At 44.8% G+C, this 23,415-nt stretch overlaps 1 protein-coding gene across 1 annotated transcript in view; it reads left to right on the plus strand.

Moving 5' to 3' along the window:
- The first annotated feature begins 6,941 nt into the window (after positions 1-6,941).
- The window catches only part of CA10 (carbonic anhydrase 10), a 373,963-nt gene continuing 357,489 nt past the window's right edge, over positions 6,942-23,415 (plus strand). Inside the window, exon 1 of the mRNA XM_036342054.1 lies at positions 6,942-7,896. Coding sequence (XP_036197947.1) covers positions 7,836-7,896 — 61 coding nt within the window. The 5' untranslated portion in view covers positions 6,942-7,835. The remainder of the gene's footprint in view (positions 7,897-23,415) is intronic.

Raw genomic sequence — 23,415 nt, forward strand, 5'->3', positions numbered from 1 at the left:
ATGTGAAATCTTCGGGAGTAGCACTCACATTCTGCTTGATAAGGAGCCTTATTCCATTTCTTTGGTTAATGACGACTATTGAACAAACTAACTCAAGAAGTTATTGATTGAGCTAAATCCAAGAGTCTAAAAATTATTAGGGCAACACCCTTGCAATTACTACCACCTCCTTCTGAAATTCATTGATACAAGAGGAGAAAATAGAGGTTGTTCTGCTCATTTTCTTTCAAATGAAAAACCTGAAGTGAAGAAGGAAGGATGCCAGTCTCCCATTTCATGGCAAGGATGGGGAGAAACAGCCACCAGGAACTCTTATTTTATCATGAGAGAAATCAGTGATTTGAAATGAAAAAAATATACTTTTTTAATAGTTGATTCTTTAAAATATATTTAAGATTTTTTCAGATCCATTTAAAAAAATTTTTTCCTAAATAATAATTTATGGGAAATTAAAATAAAATACGTTTCCATGTAATATTTATGTCCACCACCTCCCAAGAGGGAACTCAACATAAAGTAGTATCAGCTCACGAGGGTTTTATAGATTCAATAAGAGAACGTAATGGAACAAATGAGATGAAAACCATCACTTCATTATGTGTGATATGTTATAGTCCCTGACAATGGCATGTTTCTATTTTTTAACAAAGGTACAAGTCTTACCACCTCCTTTTGGTCTCAGCTGCTGTTGACTCTGTCACCGGGTTGTGGCTACTCATTCCTGTCCTGATCTGTCTACCTGGCAGGAGGTTCTCCTTGATTTAATGTGTTCTCCTCTGTCTAGCCCAGTGGTTCTCAACCTTCTGGCCCTTTAAATACAGTTCCTCATGTTGTGACCCAACCATAAAATTATTTTCGTTGCTACTTCATAACTGTAATGTTGCTACTGTTATGAATCGTAATGTAAATATCTGATATTCAGGAAGGTCTTAGGCGACCCCTGTGAAAGGGTCGTTCGACCGCCAAAGGGGTCGCGACCCACAGGTTGAGAACCGCTGGTCTAGCAGCAATCAGAGAACAGATTCAGAACTTTTTTGGTTTCTTACCATGGTAACTCAACTCCTCCTGCTTTATTAAATCCACACAGTAGTACCAGGGAGAAAAATTCTGCTATTTGACGTTGGATAAAAATCTGGAAATTCCATGTTCAGGAGAAGAAAATAAGCTAGATGTGGAGACCTCTACAGCAGGGTCCATCCTTTGTGATGATTGAATGGGATTGCTTTTAGACCAGCGGTTCTCAACCTGTGGGTCGCGACCCCTTTGGCGGTCGAACGACCCTTTCACAGGGGTCGCCTAAGACCATCCTGCATATCAGATATTTACATTACGATTCATAACAGTAGCAACATTACAGTTATGAAGTAGCAACGAAAATAAGTTTATGGTTGGGTCACAACATGAGGAACTGTATTTAAAGGGCCAGAAGGTTGAGAACCACTGTTTTAGAGCCTCTGAGTTACAACATTCCTTGCTTATTGAACATCTCCAATGCTTTGAATGAAAGCAAAGTTATTCCATACAAGCATTTGATGTTTACTACCCTTGGGCTGAGGGAGGGGCCAGGTACTGTTTTCCCGAGGTAGGCAGCAATGCTGGTGAGTGTGCACCTAGGACTGAGAGTATGGCCAAGAAATCACTCTTTCAATAAGTGTGTGTGGGAAAACCATGGGCGCTGGAGCTTGAGGCATCTCACACCAGCATGAAAGACCCCACATGAGACCTTTGGCAGTGCTAGGCAGTGTCAAGGCTGGGCAGGGAATGAGGAAGGTCCATGAGTTTGGGAAAGAAAGACTTCATCAGATTTTGGACTTTTGACCTGGGCTTCCAAATATTCAGAGTGGGTCTGTCTGCCACAATCCCTGTGTGAAGATCTTCCTAATAAATGGGACATATGTCTCTCTAACTCAGCATGTAGCAAACGCTGAGTAGTCAACCAGAATGTGTTTTTCAGGGGCAAAAGAAAAAGCAAGACTTAACACTTGTGATTTTAACGCTAATCACTGGGGAGGTAATGTGAAAAAAAATTCCTGGCAAATAATTTAAAAACCTAATGCATTAGTTGCTAACTCTGAAATTATACAGGCTGAGATGGGAGCAGGCTGCTGTCCTAATTAAAGCCTTTCTTTAAACCGGAGATCCATTATGGAGCTAAAATCCACTATATTGATCTATGACTGCTACCTGAAGGTACTGCAGCTGGTGTAAGAAGAGGATTCTTGCTCATACAAAACTTCTCTGAGAAAGGTTTAATGTAGAAGAAATCTACACCCCAAAACCACAAATTCTCTCTCTCTCTCTCTCTCTCTCTCTCTCTCTCTCTCTCACACACACACACACACACACACACACACACACAAATGGCACACACACACAAATAGTAAGATTAAGATGAAAGTGAATTGGATAGAAAGCAAAAAAATCTGGGAAAACATCTTCCACTAATTTGTATGGATTTAGATAACATTTTCCGTGTTTAGCTGCTGCAATGTGTTATTCGGTAACAACAACAAAAAGAATGACAAAGACGGAAGGTTGTTGGAGGAGGTAGGTCATCAAGAGGATGAAGCAGCTGGTTGACCCAGGAACAGGACCCAGGAAGTCAGCTTCCTCAATCCCTCCACCTCCTTGGAATGTAAGTTCTGCCCACCATCCTCCGCCTAGGATTCACTGTAAGGACATAGCCTTGCGAGAGGGAGGTGTTGTTGAGACCATCTAGAGCAGCGGTTCTCAACCTGTGAGTCACAACCCCTTTGGCGGTCGAATGACCCTTTCACAGGGGTCGCCTAAGACCATCCTGCATATCAGGTATTTACATTACGATTCATAACAGTAGCAACATGACAGTTATGAAGTAGCAACGAAAATAATTTTATGGTTGGGTCACAACATGAGGAACTGTATTTAAAGGGCCAGAAGGTTGAGAACCACTGAATTCTAGAATGAATATATATATATATATATATATATATATATATATATATATATATATTACTGAACTCAGTAATTTCATTTTAGGATTTGGCAGTCAGATGCGGAGATCTACTTGTCTTGTGATCACCCAAGTTCATATGCAAGTTCCCTTGCTTATTAAAAGCACCATCTACCACTCTAGAGCAGTCTTCCTCTTTTCTAGATGTCTTCTTGCTCTCTATGTACAGGGGCCAGTTTGGGAACCAGCAAAGATTTTAAAATAAATAATTAGGAAGGCTGCAGTCAAATTCTGCCACTGCCTCTACTTCTGTCTGTATTTGAACTTAGACATATCACTTAAACTCACCTTAATCCTCCATCTTCTCACCTGAAAATTAAGGGATTTAGAGTAAATCTGGTCTGAAATTATATTAATGTGCACCTGAAATGTACTATGTGACATGTACCACATATCCAAAAGATTGGAGTTCTTTAAATAAGCAAGTAAACCTATTCATTTTTTCAGCAATCATTTACAGAGTGCCTGCAATTTATCTGTTGTAAATAAGTGTCCCATTTGTAAAATCTTGAGTTCAGGAGGAAGCCAGATATTTGAGAGAGAGATGAACTGTAATGAAAAGAAGGAAGGTATAGCATGAGGTTCTAGAAGAGTGGTTCTCAACCTTGGCTGCACATTAGAATCATCTGGGAATCTTTTTAAAATCCTGATTTCTGGGCCTCATCCTCCGGAAAATCTGTTTCTTTGTTATGGGGTGGGGCCACAACATTAGTAACAAAGAAACAGAATTTCCGGAGGATGAGGCCCAGAAATCAGGATTTTAAAAAGATCCCCAGGTGATTCTAATGTGCAGCCAAGGCTGAGAACCACTCTTCTAGAACATGCTAACGTAGAAAGTCAACGTTGAGGGACTGTTGTGTTCAGTGCTGTATTTCAAGGAGAGAATTGGCACTTAGCAGGCACTCAGATTTTCATCAGAAATTCCTTTGATTACCCCTAATTCCCAGTGACCCGTTCTTTCTCCCATGTCTACTGTAGTTAAATTGTAAGTTGCATATTGTACTGTTACATTTCATCCTGGCTTTAACTGATGTCTAGCTGCTACATGTGTGGATTTTGGTTCTAAAGAAGCACAAAAGGACCCCTCCAAGATGATACTTTGAATTTCACAGAGCATGAGGGGAGATGGTACAGCATGGCCTCTGAGTTTGGAATGCCTGCTTGTGGTTTCTGCACTACTAATTAGTAGCCTCGAGACCGCAAATAGCTTTTCTGGGCCTCTGTTTTATCATCTGTAAAATGGAAGTAATAATATTTCTCTTATATGGACGTTCTGGTGATTAAATAAGGTAATTCATGTAAAGGATTTGGCAATATGTAGTACATAGAAAACAATGCATGCAATTATTTTTACTTAAACAAATACTATCATGAATGGGTTTTGTTTATTTTTGTATTTTTTTTAAAGTAAAAGTACTTGGCAGCAGATAATAGACTAAATATTTTTGAGAGGGCTTGAAGGCGAGCTACAGACTGAAAAGGGGAAAAATTAAGTGTAATTTTACTGGCTTTAGCTCTTAAAGCAAATGGAGAGAATATGGTCTTTAGGCTTTTTGAAAACAAGGATTATGGATTTTCAATTATAAAACTCCAGCATCTTGCTACAGGGCATGACACATATCATGCACGCCCTTAATATTTGCATAATTCATTCATAAGTAAATAGGTCGTGGTATAAAAATCCAGGCACCCTGCTTCTGCTTCCAGAGAGATTTTACTTGCTAGCCAAACATTGGGCTCCCAAATGCAGAAGGCAGGTCACTGTCCTTGGTATCAAACCCTCCCTAGGATGGAATCCGTTCATCTTTGGCAAACTGCTTTTTTTTCTCTTTTCAAAAAGTCCTTTGGTGCAGTGGACTTTCAGAGCTTGGAGACAAACAACCCCTCTGCACCCCCCTTCCCCGCACCCCCCCCCCCCGCCATGTTTCCCAAATGGGCTCATTCTCACTACCTGAGATTCTTTTAATGTTATGAGGTCTCAATATCTTTCCTGCTGAGCCTGGAGCTAAGAATCCTGGGCTTTCTTCATCTGGGCCTAAATTTTTAATGCGTCGATCACCTGGAGTCCTTGGCTGTCACGGCAGAGAGCAGATCCCTGGGCCACACCTCCTTTTGAAATAGTAGGCAGTCAGCCACGGGTTCTTTTCTAGAATCGCTGGGGGCAGCAGGACTAAGCAGCCCCGCTCCCGAGTGAGCCCAGCCTAGGAAGCTCCTGCTGTTGCCTCAGCTCCCTCCCACCTCCCCTCCACCCCCGCCGCCCCGCCACTCAGCCCACGGACCGCCAGACTCCTGGCCATTGGAGTCCGTTCAAGAATCCCGGGAGCGCTGCAGTGTGACTCCTTCGGCTCCCACACCGCACCCTCCGATGCCACAGCCTGGAAGACTCGCTAAACTGACTCAGTGCGGATGAACCGTTCCCTCTTCCCTCCTCCCGCTTCCTCTCCACTCATCCACCCTTTAGGCGCCGTTATCAGACCGAAGCTCACACTGCGAAGGCTTCTAAACATCGCAAATAAAAATGTGCAAAAAATCCCCTGTGGGTTGTGTGCGTGCGTGTGCGTTGTGGTGTGCAGTGTGGTGCGTGTGTCCATCCGCGCTTGTGCAAACATCTCCAAACGTCACAGTTTGCATTCCATTCCGGACGAGCGCGCCCAGACAGCCGAGATCTTCCCAGGGATTCCCCTACCCTGCCTCCCCCGCTCCAGTCACTCCCCAAGAGGTAGGTCCGGAGCTTCCCCCCACCCCCGCGGCAGCGGTAGAGGAGAGGCGGCCGCTGCATTTCCCTCTCCCCCGCGCCCAGCCCTCTTCTCGGGCGCGCAGTCCCGAGTGCACGGCTTCTTCCCAGTCCCCGCGCAGCTACCGCGCCAGCGGCCGGCCAGGCGCTGGTGCTTCCCTGGCCTCGGGCAGCCCGCTCGCCGGGAGACCCGCTGACCCCCAGCTCCACTTCGGCCGGGGCGGCGGGCGGGGCGGCGGCCGCTCCCACCTCCCCGGGGCCTGCGCCCGCCGCGCCGGGCGTGAGTGCAGTGCGTGCCCGCCGATTCGGTGGGAAGACCTTCCCCGGAAGCCGCTGAGTGTCGGGGCAGGGAGTCTGCGGGACCCCGGCCACAGCCCCCCGAGCGCTTGAGCTTCCGAAAGAAAAGCGATTGAAAGCAAAGAAGGGAAGCCCGTGCCCCTACAGCCCGGGTTGCCCGTAGTCTCGGGTCCCCCTGGAGCCGGGCAGGGGCGCAGTTGGCCGCGGAGTGGGACGGAGGCTTTTTCTACTTTCCGGAGGAGGGAGGCAAGGGACTTGCAGGCAGGAGTTGCACCTGCTCTAGGAACCTGCAGAGAGAACTCGGGGGTAAGTCGCGTTCTGGCCCTGGAGCTGGAAGGGGAAGGGGGAGGAGGAGAAGGGGCAGGAGCGGAACGAGAAGCGGGGGGAGGTAGGGGGCAAGGAACGGATTATGCAAAAAAGAAAAAAAAATTCCCCCAATATTCCACCGCAGAGGGGGAGCGCAGCAGCACTCCCAGGAGGAGTCCCTCCCGGGGCTCCCGTGCCGAACTAGGGGGGCTCGAAGTTCTCTTTACGGAGAAGAGAAACTCCCCAAATCTCGGAGGGTGACCGAGGCGAGCGGGGCGGAGTCTGAGTCGGAGCGGGGCTCGGGCCCAGGCGGCGGCCGCGGTGGCCCGCAGCTCCGGTTCCCAGCGCCCGGTCCTCCTGGGGCCGCGCGGAGCCTCCCCTCCCGGCCCCGGCCTCCCGCCTCCGCCCCCGGGAGCGAAGGGCCCCAGGACTGTGGGGTCTCCCGGTGGCCGCGAGGATGCTCACCTGGTCGGACCTCCCCTTCCGCCCCCCTCCCTCCTCCTCTCGCCCCCACCTGCTCTCCTCCCCTCCTCGTCGGGCAGCGCCGGGCTCCGTAGGCGAGGAAATAACGACCCCTGCAGTTGCAGTGCTGAAACCTCGGCGGCGGCGGCGGCGCTCGTTGCGGGCGCTGGAAGCCAGGGTTCTGGGGAGCCCCGGAGCATAGCCGAGGATCGGAAAGCGCGCGCGCGGCGTGGGAAGCCCGCAGGCCCCCGACGCCCCCGGGTCCCCGGCTCCTCGCCCTTCGCGATCGGCGCCCTGGACGCGCCGCCTGGGTCGGGCTCGGAGGCGGCGGGCTGCGCGCGGACCTGGGAGCAGGGAGGGTCGGCGGAGGCTGCCGGCGGCCGGCGGGTTCGGGCACTAATCCCTGCCTCTCTCTCTCCCTGCCTCCCGTCTGCCGCGTCTGCTCCTCCCTCCGCCCCCCGGAAGCAGGAGAGGACCGGCCCCGAAGCGGAGCAGCAGCCGCCCTCTGACCATGCCCCGGTGAGCGGGGCGGACTTCGAGGGCAACTTGGCGCCGACTGCCTGGGCTCGGCCGGCGAGCTGCGAGCTGCTGGGGCCCCGAAAGCCGAGGAGCAGCGCGGCCCGGAGGGGGGCTCTCGTCTATGCCTTCTTGGGGCGCCCGGCGGATCGGGGTCTGGTTTTTGCAGACGGAGCCCAGCGCTGGTGGCTTCAGGTGGCTGCCGCCGCCTCTGCTGGGGTTGCTTCCGCCGCTCGGGCCAGGAGCAGAGACCTTTGAGCGGGGACACCTCCGGGGCAGCGAGACATCGGACATGTGTCAGCACACCTGGGGCGCGCATCCATTGAGCCCGAGGGGATTTTTGCCGGAACAAGTCAAAAGGCGATATTGATCTTGGGGGTGACTGTCCCTTGACCGGCTGTCCGGTGGGAGTGCGAGTGTGCACTCGCCCAGAAGTGTGTGAGTGTGTGGATGTGTGTGTGCCGTGTCGGGCTCCCCCCAGCCCCCCGTTTTCCCGTCGAGTGATGCACTTGGAATGAGAATCAGAGGATGGAAATAGTCTGGGAGGTGCTTTTTCTTCTTCAAGCCAATTTCATCGTCTGCATATCAGGTATGGGGCGCGCCGGAGTCGCGGGCGGGTTGGTGTTGTGTCGTGTTTGGAATGTATGGGGTCGTATCGTGTGCAAGACACTCAGGTGGCCTCTCGGGGTGGGATGCGGGGAGGGTGGTGGCAGAGACCTGCTCAGCTCTGCGGGTTTGCTGCCTTCCGAATTAAAAACCTTCTGAACCCAAGGATGGGTGTGTGTGTGTGTGTGTGTGTGTGTGTGTGTGTGTGTCCGTTGGGGTAGTATCCGTGTGGAGTTCTGGAACGTACAAGGGGTGGGGGATGAGAAAGGAGAGGCAAATGGGTGTTGATTTTCAAGGCTTTCTGGCTGAGAACTCTGGCGCCGAAATCTGAGCCTTAGCAACCCCCACCCCCAACCCCAGGCTTTCAAAGTTCCCAAACTTGGTGGTTCTGGCTGGCAAAATGGACGCGGAGCCCTGCCCTGGGTATCAGAGCACTTTCAAGAGACTGCGGGCAGATGCGGGAGGGGAGGATATTCATCAGGGACCAGAGGGATGTGGAGGTCCTCCATTCCTTCCCCAAACCCATCAGGCCCAGTGGTGATGGTCTGAAACATCCTAGCCCGCCCCCTACCCTCAAAAAATAAAAGCAAACCCCATCAGAAACAATACAGCATCATAAATGCCACTTTAAATTACGGTCCTTTGGAATGCCCAGTGGCAGGGGTGTGCTGGCTCAGACTCACTGACCTCAGGCTACTTGTGCTGGTCTTTGGTTTTAGCAGCGGATGACAAGCCAGTGCAGGGGAATGAGGTAGGGCTAGTGCCTGCCTGCACCTGTGTGTCTCTGTGTTGGAAGGGATTCTGAATTCCAAGCAATGTCTTCCTTGGTGCAGGGCATCGGAGGTTTGGAGGGGACCTGTGAGAAAAGCCTCAGCATCAGCAGTGTTCCCCAGTGTAGTGCCTCCTCCCATTGACAGTGTTCACCTCATTTCCGTTCACACCTGTCATTTAGGTGCCCAGGGTAAGGCCCATTTGCAGCGCTCCCCTCTGCCTGCATTCCCTCTGCAGAATTGGGGACTCAGCCAACTTCCCATGAAGTCACCAGAAGAGGAGAGCAGGAACCCTGCCCTTCTGAGCAGGCACATTTGAGCATCATTGGGGGACAGGGACATGCTTCCTGCATCTTCCTTCAGTCCAACCAATCTCCACCCTCTGATTCTGGATATTAAAAACCCTTCTCTGCCCTTACACTGGACCCAGATCCAAAGACCGTTATTCAGTTTCAATGTTCTCTTCATAGAACAGGAATGGGAAATCTTTTATTCAAAATTAATCCCTTTGGGGCTTGGCCACCCTATTAAGAAATTAGAGATATACTGTGGGCCTGGCAGATGATAAACAGTGCCTTGCAATCCTCTAGTGGGACCTCTTTTACTCCATCCTACATCTAAGGGAAAATTCCTAGGTTAGGTGACTTGTAAAGGTTTATATCAGTCACATATCCAGGAATGAACTGGGTAGCATCTCACAAGGCCACATTTTGCATCTTTCTCTTCTACATGTCTATTTCAACCTCTCTCTCTCTCTCTCTTTCTCTCTCTCTCTCATTCTCATTCCATATTCCACTGGTTATGAAATGCCCTTTCCCAACTCTCTCCAGCATCATAAATAATTTTCATATGAGATGCGCCATCTGAGTCCCTTTAAGATTTACAAAGGGTTAACATCATTGAGGCTCCACCCCCACTCCACCCCCAGCATCCTTTATTTCCAGTCCCTGCATTTGGTCAGGCCATCACAGCAGACCCAGCTGAGAATGGGTCTGTTCTTAGCCTCCCATTAATGGGATACCTGTCACAGCTATACTTGGTTTGGTGTATCAGCAACTACATTATATAAATAGAAGCATTAGGAGGAGGTTATTTGCAACCCAGGAGGGGTGCCATGGAGTACAAGGCCTTTCACATGTGTTTACTAAGTAATCGTCATTGCTAAGTAATGAGGGGATAAAAGTGTAAGTGAAATTGCTAGCTATTAGCTAAACACAGAAAACTAGGTTAGCATTGCAAATGCCTCGTTAGGATCTGCACTAATTTGCCCTTTATGAAGACATTTAGGCAGAGATGCACCATTATGGACTCTGTATTTACACATCCATACACTTAACTTCAAAAGGCTATTTCTTCCAGGGTCCAGGTGGTTTTCGCCCTCCATAAACAGAGCTACTCAGTCAGTGATGTCCCTGTATGTCACAGGTCTGATTAGGAACTTAATTATGACTCACAGTTCAGGGGACTTTGTTTTTTGTGGGGTTTTTTTGTTTGTTTGTTTTGTTTTGTTTATTTTTCCCATCTGGCAGCTTTAACAGGTGCAGGAACGCAATGCACTAAGGTTGAGTAATTGTCTCAGGAGCATTTAGTAGGTCTTTCATTTCTGTTTCCATGATTTGCAGTTTTAATTTACTCACGACTGAGCTTTACCAAAAGGAACATAACCCTTGATTATAAAACCTACTAAATCTTAAAAGAGTTTTTAAAAAAATAAAACAAAACACCTCTCTACCATCTTGGGATGAATTGCCCTGCTCAGGAAATGGGTACTGATTCTTACAGAGTTACCAGGGCATCGCTAATTGATGCAGTACTAGGCTTGGCATCATTACTGAGGAATACCAGACTAAGCAAGGCCAGCAAAAGTCTGCGCTGTAAACATTTTGCAGAAGGAAAATTTGGGGAGTAGATCTGGCCTGTAGAAGGCATATTGACTGAATTTCAGTCAGTAGCCCTAGCTCTCAGGAATACGCTGGTGCTTTGTAGCTTAGTGTTTCGCTAATCAAAGGTGCCTACCCTCCCTCACCCCACCCTATCCCCCAAATTAAAAGTATATACAAGGAGCTTTTTCCCTAGGCCTGTGTAGATAGAACGCTTAAAATACAGAGACCTGCTCTTGGTAGATTTGATGGCTCTGCACTAGTCATTTGGTTTCTGATGAAGCTGTGGTACTACTATTTCCCAAGGTTTTTGACCCTACAGGGTCATTGGAAGGAACAAAACACTCTTTATAAAATGCCTAGTGTGGTGTCCAGAATGCAGTCACTGCTGGCCACAAATGGGACTGGGTGGGGGTCTGCTTGGCCAGGCTCAGCTAACTAGCTGCTGAGGGAGTACCATGTGTGCTTTCCATGTGAGAGATTGTGTCAGTTTTGGCTACTTAAGGACAACTCAGCCAGGCTGGAGAGGGAATACCATGCCTGGGAGTTCTTGGGGCTCCTCATTCGGCTCAGATCTCATTTTACTGAAAATGTAAGGCAGCCAAGATCTCTGAAGAGATGAGAGGGAGGGAGGGAAGGCAGGAGAGAGAGGGAGAGGTGATTTTCCCGGTGCTAGCAAGAGCACAATTCCATCCTTTCAAAAGCAGTTCACATCTGCAAAAATGAATGCTTAGCAGCACCAGGAGAGAATTTCCTGGTCCAAAAACAGTTGTCTGATTTAATTTACGCCATGCATCCCACTTCCCTATACGTAATTTACGTAGGCAGCTTATTCATGATAATAACAGCAATGACAATTATAATTATGTGGTGCTTTCACGTATATTGCATACTATTGCACATATTTTAATTCATCTATTCTTAGAGTAATTTTATATATAAGGCAACCAGAGCCCACAGAGGGTCAGCCTGAAGGATTCACAGCCAGGTCTAACTGAGTCAAAATCCAGTATATCATTTATGTTTTGGTTCAAGGTTTTTTTTTAAATGTTGTTATTCAGTATATATTTTTTTATGTTTTCTTTTTTTTTAAAATATATTTTATTGATTTTTTACAGAGAGGAAGGGAGAGAGATAGAGAGTCAGAAACATTGATGAGAGAGAAACATCGATCAGCCGCCTCCTGCACATCCCCCACCGGGGATGTGCCCGCAACCCAGGTACATGCCCTTGACCGGAATCAAACCTGGGACCTTTCAGTCCGCAGGCCGACGCTCTATCCACTGAGCCAAACCGGTTTCGGCTATTTTTTTATGTTTTCAATTGAAAGACTAAATTGTGTTAAATGGATGTAAGTTGTAGAGAGTTTGAAAGTGGAAATTAGGGGGATTATACAGTCTAGAGCTAGAATTAAGGTAGCATTTGAGTGGTACATGACTGTCAATCAAACTGATGAGACTTATCCAAGTTTGCTCCACCTCACACAATGCCTTATGATAAGCAACCCCTTAAGCCAAGAATGTGTCCTACATTCTTTTCCTTATCTGAAAATTCAAATGATTTCCCTTCAGCTTCTTTACACATAGAAAGGGGATAATAGTACATACCCCACACATTTGTTATGAGGATGAGATGAGATAATGTATTCAGTGATTTTGGCACAGGGTCTGAGGCTAGCAATAGTGTGCTTGCAGTCATGTAAATATTTTTTTTCCTACAAATCTGACATTGCACAGGTTTGTGAGGCCAAGATAGAACAAATCCTTTAGTTCCCTTCCCTCCCACTTGTGTAAAAGCAAAAACAGAATCATCAGCAATCACATTTTATTGATTGAGTTTGAGCCCTCCTTTTAAGAAGGCCTTGGCTTAACAGCTTTGAAATGTGTCTTCGTTTTGTTTCTCAGACAAATGAGACTGGCAGCGTTAGGTATGGGTGCTAGTCATGAGTGGCACCCCTTTACCCCTGGGAGCCTGATATGAAGGTGGGGCTTGGAAAGTTGAATAGGTCACCTGGGAACAAGGTAGTGCTTATTACCCAGGGGGCAGCAGAATTGTCCTTTCTGCTTGTAAATTATGACTCGGTATAGAACCCAACTTTCAAGGGCTTCCAAAATGGCGAACTGCAGATGTTGTCAATGTGGCTTGCAATAGAACATTCCATTAAATGCAAAAAAGGGCCACGCCAAACAAAGAACACCCACCTGATGATGCTGTTAGCAATATAGCTTCTTTACATCGAGTTTCCCACGTGACGTCACCTAGCCCAGTCACTGACAGGTGCCATCATCATCGATGAGACTCTCTTGGCAGTGAGATGAGATGAGTCTTTCTGAGTAATAGAAGGTCGCTGGGGATGGCTTGCTACCCTAGGTCATCAGTGCCTTACACAGCCATGGGCAAACTACAGCCCGTGGGCTGGATCCGGCCCGTTTGAAATGAATAAAACTAAAAAAAAAAAAGACCGTACCCTTTTATGTAATCATGTTTACTTTGAATTTATATTAGTTCACACAGACACTCCATCCATGCTTTTGTTCCGGCCCTCCGGTCCAGTTTAAGAACCCATTGTGGCCCTCGAGTCAAAAAGTTTGCCCACCCCTGGCTTAACATCTCAACTTTTCACCTTAACTAAGCATTACATATTTGGTCCTGGGGTTTAAGTCAAGAAGCGATCTAGGCACCATAAAAGTGTATGGCAGCAAGCCATTGTAGAAACAGTATGGAAGTTAGAAGACTCTACTTGCTCATAAAGTCTCCCTTAATTATCTAGATGACTCTAGCCTCTTAGTATCTCAGTTTCCTCATCTGTAAAATGAAAATTAACTCAGCTTAAGATATAGTTTTAAAATCAAAGTTGAGGTATGGGCACACAATAGTGTCATATTATTCATAAAATAAAATGAATAAGGCTTAATTGTTAAGATGTAGTTATAAAAGCAAAGTTGTAATGCACAAAATGTATCATGAGATAAAACAGTAAGAGTAATAACTAATGGTTTGGTAAAGGGCATAAATGCTACAGAACAGAGGAAAATGGAGAATTTTGATAAATTTTGGAGATTGGGGGTAGGAGAGATGGAGGGGACCATATTATCAAAGAGAGAGGAATAGGAATGTGTGAGATATGTAGTGAGGACTGTCCCTATTGGAAGAAAGGTTCACTTTGGGAGATGCTGGAAAATTGGAATGAGCTCACTCGGGGACCTGTTGAACTGAGAAGATATGCAACATCCTAATATATTTAATCTCTTGGTGGTTTTTATTTTTCTTATTATGGATCTTTGCATTGATCTTATGGACTGAACTTGGTTAAAATTTGTTTGAGATTCTAATATTTCTTTTGATCTTAAACTTCTGTGGCATGTGTCCAACTACTGTTGTACTTTGCATAGGTTGTACCCTATTTGGGATTGTAGACAGTTGAGATTTGAAGAGGCTTCAGCCTTCTCCTCTGTAGAATGAAGATGATACTTCCCAAAGTTGTTGATCCTACAGGGTAATCGTAAAGAACAAAACACTATTTTTAAAAATGCCTGGCATGGTGTCTGGAATTCAGTAACCACTGACCAAATTACACATAGCATATGAGAGTAAGCCTGGGCCTTGCCACTAAGATAGGCCAACATGTGAATCCTGCCTTCTACATGCACTCTCTGTGTGGGCTTGGGAAGTCCTTTACGTTCTCTGAGCCTCTGTAAAATCTGTAAAATGAGGATGGAGAAAATGCACATAAGATCCTGCCACAGTGCCTGGCTTACAGTAGTCACTCAGTGAAGGGGAGCTGCCCAGAAAATTATCATCATTGTCATCAATAAAAGTGCTTGTTGTTGACACTTTGAACCTGTTATTGTAAATTCAAATAAGTTATTCAGTCATTTCTTCTGTGTTCAACAAATTGCCAGCTAACTAGGTACCAGGCAGAAGAATCACAGAAATGAACAATACCTGGTCCTTAGTATTTACAAGACTACTCGTATTATGCCCTTTGTCCACTTAACCATTTAACATTTATGGAGAGTGCCCCATGGCGAAGGTACTGGGGATCCAGCAGGAATAATTAAGACATTGCTCTTTCCCTTCTGGAATTCATGATCTAGACTGATTTTTTAAATATTGATAGTTGCACTAGAATGTGATAAGTACAGTGGGGCCTTGGCTTACGAGTGTCCCGACTAACGAGTTTTTCGAGATACGAGCTGTCTCTCAGCCGATTTTTTGCTTTGAGTTGCGAGCTAAAATTCGGGTTATGAGCCAGCTTCAGATACCCCACTGCTAGTTGGCGCAGCGAACGTCACAGTGAACGCCACAACATCAGCCCAGCATCACGTGTCTCACTCATTCACTTTTGAGTTGACATACGAGTAATATGAGTTATGAGCTCCGTCACAGAACGAACTAAGTCAAGGCCCCACTGTATTGTAATGAAAGTAGAGACAAACAGTGTTTGAGTAGCACAGAGAAGGGACATCTGACTCCTTCTGGGGGCGGGCAGAGTAGAGAAAGGAGAGGAAGTAGCGTTAGTTAGAAGGGGTTTAGGCTGTCTCTGGAAGGATATTAAAGTCTGGGCTTGGAAGATTTTGGCTGATTGACCAGGGGGAGTGTGATTGGGAAGGGATGATCATAGGAAACAACATTTACAAAGACAGGAAGATCAGATAGGACATGATGAATTTAGGGGACTGTCAAGAGGTCAATATGGCAACTACTAGAGTAGAGTGTGATGGATGAGGCTGAGCATTTACAGAATGTGATCCCAGTAAGAGTAATACCATACATCTAGTCAGGGGTCCTCAAACTTTTTTAACAGGGGGCCAGTTCACTGTCCCTCAGACCGTTGGAGGGCCGGACTATAGTTTAAAAAAAAAAACTATGAACAAATTCCTATGCACACTGCACATATCTTATTTTGAAGTAAAAAAAACAAAACGGGAACAAATACAATGTTTGTATTTGCATGTGGCCCGCGGGCCGTAGTTTGAGGACCCCTGCATCTAATCATAGTCAGTAAAAACCACCCTTTTGCCTCTTTGTGCAGGGAGAGCACCCTTTTAAGACCCAAGGGGTAGGTCTAGTTTATCGTTTTTTCTTTGTTAGGAACAGAACAGTCAGGGTTAAAGCTTTTGGCTCTGGTCCAGCTATGCTCCATTTGGCCCAAATCACTAGGTATTTTCCAGTGTCATCTCTAGTTCCAGGTGGCTTCTCAGGAGCTTTGGAGATAACCCAGATACATATGACAGAATTGACCTCTTCTCGCCCTAGGAAAAGGAGCCAGGACCCTATTGGTTGGCGCTGGATTTTTCAATGTGACAATTGTCATCTCATTCTGCTGGATAATTGAATCTTTCCCACAGCTCTTTGCAGTTTTCATCTCATGTAACCTTAAACAAAACTTTAAAGGATTTCTAGCATGCAGGGTTTGGGGTGGGGAGCTGCGGATGGTAAGAAATGGTATGGGAATTACCTTTGTAACAAAGCCATCATTGCTGCTTATTAGCGAGATTGGACTGGTAATGGGCCAGCTAGTGTTTGGGTTTGGTTGCATGCGCATGAAGGTGCCATCAGGATGGCAGCGGGGAGATGATCAGGGAGAGGTGGGACCTTTGCCACAGTAAATGTAGAACTCATCTTTAACTTCGTCCAATACTTCATGCCCAGTGGCTGAAGGGACTGGGATAGGAAATGAAGCCTGTGACATTCAGGTGAGTTTTCCAGAGCCAAGTCCTGCTGGCTTCATAGCAGTTGGCAGCAATGCCAGAGTTGGAACGAACCCATTCACTGAAGGATATGAATCGACATATTCCCGTTCTGTGGTCCCCTCTTCTACCACACACAGACTTACCTGTCATCCTCAAGGAAAGCAGTTTTGACAGCAGCACTTACTGAGTGAGCAAAGGCCATTCCTCCTCCATGAGGTGGGAAGAAAAGTAAATAACCACCTAGGACTCTTGAACTAATAAAGGTACATATCTACAGAAGGCTTCTCTCCCATCCCCCAAGGGCTTAATGTGTTGGCTCATTAATCCCCCAAATGCTATTGAATACCTCCAATGATGGAGGCAATGGCCAGGCAGAAGATAAAATATAGGGAGCAAAACAACCATGATCTTTGCCCTTATAGAATGTATACTTAGTGATACACAGATATTGGTTTCTTTTCCCATTGCCCAGCCCAGTACATAGCATTAGCATTCAGTAGATGCTTAATAATGAATGATTGGATTACTATGTAAATGAATGACAAGGAGTGATTTAGAATGGCTTTCCTTCCTTAGCAGGAGACTGGGAGACAAAATCTGAGAGTAGGAGGGAGTGGAGATGAAGACCTCTCTGTTAGCTGCCCTCTTGCTTCTACTGCATGGGGGTCTTGGAGCACGCAAAGAGTCAGAACTGAAACCTTCCCAGGGAGCAACATAGTCGATGATTTTCTATTTCCTTCTCAGACTTAACTCATATCTGCATTTGGCCAACCAGTGTTATTTGGGGGCACCTAACAGTTGTTTTAAAATGTAGTTCAGCAACTTTGTGTTCTATGATGCCATACTAAAAGCCTTGAACTAGGAGAATTAAGGATCAATGGATGCATCCTTGTTCTTTTCTCCATGTCATCTCTGTTCCTGTTAAAGGAGATTGCTTAGGATAAGGTGTTTTCATATTGGGATCCAGCTTGGGGAAAACCAGCACAAGAGAAAGCTCACTGCTCGGTAGTTAAGTATTGAACTAGACTAGAGGGCTTTAGGGGAGAGCCTACCCCACCCTTTCATCTTGGTGCACAAGCAATACAGGGAATGGCTCTGGTCTCCAAGGTGTTTCAGTCTTGTGTCTGAGAACGACTTCACCCTCCAGCTGTTTGTAACAGAACTGTGTTGTAGCTCTACTAGTTCTTACCAGGGAGGAGAGCCAGGCACCCAGAAATGGAAAGAACATAGTGAATTGGCAGTTCTTGGCTGTGCCTTCTGTCTGTAATATCTGTGCATTCTGTCTAGTTGATCTTAACAGCTGTGAGGAAATGGTCAGTTGGGTGGTCTGATGTTTGTTTGCTTGTTAATATAATCGCAGAGGGGAGGTTACAGAACAAAGGCTCCTATTATTAACCTGTTCGCAGGTAAATGGAGATTATACTGATGGTTAAAAGTGAGGTATCTGTGAGTAATTACCTTTCTATTGTGTGGCCTGGGTGTGAATAGCAGTATGTCACTGTCTAAGTCCTATAATGCACCCTCATGATACCAGCTTTAAGTCGCAGTGGCTCAAATCCCTGTAGAATGAAATATAAAGTGGTGGAGTCATTATTTTTGTGTCCGTGACAAGCACTATCCTGCTTTCCACTGTGGTGAAGTTCTTTGTGGCCTTTTCATTTGGTGCTGCCAAATGAGAGTCCTATGCAATTTTGAGTGTAGGACTTGGTGCAGCACCCCCCTCCCCATTCCTACTTTTAGAGCTGCTGAAATTAGAGCTTGACTGAGCCAGGTAAAGGCTTGTCATGTGCCACCTCAAGGCAAGATAGTTTGAAAAAATTAACAAATGAGAGTTTTGTTTATGCATTTGACCTTGAAGCCAATCATGTGTTCAAGTGAAACATTCCTCATTGATCAGAGCTTCTTGCAGGCCAGAGACTGTATTTGCAAGTGTTTAGTGTCACAAACATGAATGACGAGCCATTGGATTCATTTTAATGCTAACAATGCTGTAACAACAGTATCCAAGAAAATTTGGGAAAACAGACTAAATTTTTTTTTTTTTTTACCAAGTTTGCAGTTATACCTTTTTCAACCTTAAATCTGTACTTTTTAAAGAAAACTTTACATTATGTCTTAAGTATTCCCCCATGCTGCTAGTCACGGTTAGCTCAGTGGCATGGAGGAAGTCATTTCACTGGTCTGGGTTCCTGTTTTCTCCTTTTATTTTATTTACTTCTTGTCAGGGGCTAGCTTATTTTTATTTATTTACTTATTTATTTTTATTTCAGAGAGGAAGGGAGTGGAAGAGAGATAGAAACATTAATGATGAGAGAGAATCAACTATTGGCTGCCTCCTGCACGCCCCCTCCTGGAGATGGAGCCCACAACCCAGGCATGCGCTCTGGTGGGCAATCCAACAATGACTTCCTGGTTCATAGGTCAAGAACACTCAACCACTGAGCCACATCGGCGAGGCCCATTTTTTTCCTTCTAAACAGGGATATTGAATGAAATGATATCTAGAACCCTTTCCAATTTGGACACTTTATAGTGTTAAGAGACTTTTACAAAAAATTATCTAAATTTGCTGTTGATGCTAAACTCCAGTTTTTGAGATGTGGAGGCAGCAAGATTAAATAACAGGACGAACGTTCAAGACTGAGTGAGCAGAAAAGTGGCAAATGACTTTTGAAATAGGCAAGCATAAGCTAAGGCACGAAGAGAGAATAACCCAGACTGTTTGTGGAATGATGACCTTGTCCGTAGCTCTCTAGTAAGATTCTGGGAAAGATTCTGGGGGTCATCATTGACTGCCCTATCAAGCATTTACTGAAAACCTTGGGGTCTGTATATTAGAGTCTTAGAATTTAATCTCAACTCTACTGTTAGTTGTTGTGTGACCTTGGGAAGTTACTTAAAATGTCTAATCCTTCGTATTCTCTCATAAACTGGAGGTGATAATACCTATCTTTGGAGTCAAGGGAGACTGAAATTTAGAAATGCAGCATAGCACTCGGCACACAGAATGGACTTGATAAATGGGGAGTTTTGCATTGTTATGACTGAAGCTAAAAGAACAAAAGACGTGTTGGGCAAAATTAAGAAGGAACTTGGCAGTATCATGTAAAACATGGGGGTTAAATGAGCCAATTCATGGGCAAGTGTCTAGCACAATGCCTGCACATAACACATAATCATTTGAGGTTGGTTGAATCTGACTCACTGGGGGAAGCTAGGATGTCTGGGGAATGTTTTAAAGGTAATAAGAAAGAAGACAATCATGCCTTTTTCATAAAATGATCTTCAGAGTCAATTTCCTGGGCCTGCCCCACATTTTTTAATAATTAAAAAACATTTAATGCCACATATTTCATTTTACAGCTGCGGTTTAGACTTATCAAGGCCTCTACTATAGGTGTATGGTCTCACGTGGCCCAGTAAGAGCTTGGCTTTGACAATGGTGGCGTAAACAAAACCCTTCATTTAATGTTTTCCCTGATTGATACACATTCGTAAATGTTGGTTTATTTTTCAGAACAATAAAGGAAAGAGGCATTATGACCCAATTCATTTATGGTAAAGCTATAATATTTACATGTTTTAAAACTGTCACTTGCTTGTTTTTACTGGAATTTGGTTATTCTATTTTTTTTTTTTCGTTATTCAGTCTTGCCAGCTTCCCCAAAGCACTGATTTATACACATGGCAACCTCAACCATGTTTTTTTTCCCCAACAAATTCTCAACATGAAAAGATAGTTTTGATTTATGTTTCATATTCGCTTGAAAGAATGATTTTTAAAATGATAATTAAATGCGAGGCTATTCCTGAGATTGCAACATACATCTGATCTGAGAACTTCAGCAAAAGACATAAAAGGAAAACCAACAAGAAACAGGACAGATGACAAATGCTGTATGTATTGATGTTAAGTAAAGACAAGCAAACTGTGACCTAAGTGTGTTGGTCTCTAGGGAGCCAGCTGTGGAGCTTTCCTGAGTGTTTGGTATTTTTATCGGATTTCCCTCCCCCAGTCACATCGGTGGAGGCTGAATTACAACTGAGAATGCAGAGATTAATGGCCTGTTGTGACTAATCCACCTCACCCCTACTCCTGTTTCTCTGAAATTGATTGAATTTAGAGAAGCAGAAGACAGACCCACACCAGCTAGCCTGATAATAGATCCCAGCGAGTTAATGAAACCTAATAGCTCTAAGTTCATGTAACCAAGAGTCATGGAACTTTCATGGAACACAGTCGCTTTCTGCATTAGGGAGTTCTTTTATTCGTTGTTTATCAGATTCGATCCCAATGTGTTGTTTCACAGTCTTTTTTTAAAGGCGAACATTTTCACATGATTACATTAAAAAATTATAATACTATTATAACCCAATTTAAAGTCATTGAGAGAAAAAGAGAAAAGGAATCACAGAACCTGAATGCAACTGTTGTTAAAAGTTTGTTCCCTCTAGTTTTTTATTGGAAGCGTTTTTATTTATTTGAAGTTGCATTCCACTATTCTGTTTGGACAAAAAGTCATGTGAGATAAATATATGGTTTGTGTGCAGTAAAGCAAGACCCACCTAAAATGTAGACAAAAACAATGTGAAAATAATTATATACATAGATGGGTAGCTATGGCATTGATGCACATCACAATTTTATGCCAAATTAGTGAGCTCAAATTGGATGAAATTTGAACAGAATTGAAATGTCTAAATCTTTAATTATGAAAATATTGCTCTTGAAAAAAGTAATTAGTAGGAAGATAAGAAAGTTAAGAAATGTAATAATAGTATTGGAGGTTTTTTAGTAGAAGAAACACTGAAAGAGACAATTTAGAAAGGATTTTTAAAAGTTTCATTTAACTATTAAAACACAGAAATATGTTTATATGTACTGAGAAGCAATTTAGGTGAGTGATTAAAAGCGTACACAGAGGCAGGTCTAGGTTTAAACCCTCTCTCTGCCTCTTCCACGCTGGATGGCTTTAGGTAAGTGAGCTTCTGCATCTCAGGTTTCTAATCTGCAAAATGGGGATAAAATAGAACCACCTCAGTAATTTTTTATGTGTTCAATGACATGTGAAAGTAAGGCACTTAGTATGATATTGCCAGGCAGACAGTAGTGGTTTAATAAATGTGACCCACCAATAACACTATATTCATAACATGTAAGATGCAGCCAGCATCCTATTTGTAAAGGACGAGCATGCTCTGAGTTGCTTGCTTTTGTAGGGAACATTGTCCTAGAAGCTCAGAAACCTTCAGTACCTCCCTCTGACTCCACAAAAAGAGTTCACCCTATCAACACTGGTGTGGTAAAGTCTTCTATGATACCCTGGAAGCACCTTTTTGACTTGGCTCCAATTTGCCAACTCACTCCTCTGTGAACACCTTGCACATATATACCTGTGCCTTTGTTCGTGTTGTGTTTCTCCACCTGGCTTTCACCCACCTGGATCACACCCATCTTACAAGTTCAGCCAGCGGGCTTCTTCTCTGTGAATGCTGGGGTCATCAGTCCAGTTAGCCTGGGTCTCTTGGTTCTCTACACCTGTGGGCTCTTACTGTCTCCAGAGCTGTTCATCACTGGCCAGTCTTTCTTTTTCCATCAGATGGAAAACTCACTGTGATCAAGATTCATCTAGTGAGTCTATGCTGTTCCCACTCTTATCACAACATGCTGATTGGTTGGGTTTTACTCTGCAATTTATAATGATAATTACAAGATGAACTGCAGATATTCCAAGTAGTATTTGTTAATTTGAGTTATTTCCTATTCCTCAAACCACCTACCCCCTCTTAGAGATACTACAGCAGCTCTCAGGTCAGGGCTCAGTGAATAATAGCCCATTGGCCAAATCTAGCCAGCTATGTGCTTCTGTAAAGAAAGTTTTTTGAAACCCAGCCAAGTTCATTCATTTCTGTATTGTCTATGGCTGCTTCTATGCTACAGCAACAGAGTTGAATAGTTGCAACAGAGACAAAATTGCCTGAACTGCTTAAAATATTTACTGTCTGGTCCTTTGCAGAAAAATTTTGCAATCCTTAATGCAAATGATTGATTTGGATGCTTCCACGAGGTAGGGTGATAAACTGCGTTCCTGGATAATCCATTTCTTCAATGGAATATTGTCTAAATTTTAGGTGAAATATTTTTAAGTGTTTTTAGCCCTGGCCAGCTTTTCTCAGTGGTTAGAGCAGTGATGGCGAACCTTTTGAGCTCGGCGTGTCAGCATTTTGAAAAACCCTAACTTAACTCTGAGGCCGTGTCACATATAGACATTTTTTGATATTTGCAACCATAGTAAAACAAAGACTTATATTTTTGATATTTATTTTATATATTTAAATGCTATTTAACAAAGAAAAATCAACCAAAAAATGAGTTCGCGTGTCACCTCTGACACGCGTGTCATAGGTTCACCATCACTGGGTTAGAGCATCGGCCAGCGAACCAAAGGGTAGCAGGTTCAATTCCTGGTCAAGGGCATGTACCTCAATTTCAGGTTCCATCCACAGCCCAGTCGGGAGGCATGCAAAAGGCAACCAATCCATGTTTCTCTCTCTCTGCCCTCCTCTCTCTTCCACTCTGACTTAAAATCAATGGAAAATATATCCTCAGGTGATGATTTTTTTTGAAGTGTTTTTAAGCGTTAAGGCTTTGAGAACTTCAGAATTATCTTGACTGTTGTGGCTATCTTGCCAGTTTTTACTGGCCCAAAGAGGGTTCCTTGTGTACCTCTCACTGTCAGAAACTGAAAAAGAAATCTTTGTTTGTGCTGGTTTGGATTTCTAAAGCTCCCTTCGCTGTCAGAGGAGCTTGGCACCGCTCTGGCCTTGCCCAGACAACGTTCTGGGGGAAGCCACCCTCCCCTAAGGGATGATTTGTGCTGGGGATGACAGCTTGGCAGGGAAGGAGCAAGCTTTCTGAGAGAACAGTTCTGCTGCCAGCATTTGAAAAAATAACCTCTGCGTTTGGGAATATGAAGGTCAGACCACATTCAGAAATAAGAACGTCACCTGGAAAGACGAGCAGTTTTAGGAATGACAACCTGAAAAATCAAACCTTTCCCCCCGGTGATTGAGACAGGCCAGACATAACCCGAGCCGTGATCAGTTTCTGCACTTGGATCCGTTTCCTCCCAGATCAAGCTGAATAAGCATGGCG

Source organism: Myotis myotis, unplaced genomic scaffold, assembly GCF_014108235.1.
Source record: "Myotis myotis isolate mMyoMyo1 unplaced genomic scaffold, mMyoMyo1.p scaffold_m19_p_17, whole genome shotgun sequence".
Classification (NCBI taxonomy): Eukaryota; Metazoa; Chordata; class Mammalia; order Chiroptera; family Vespertilionidae; genus Myotis; species Myotis myotis.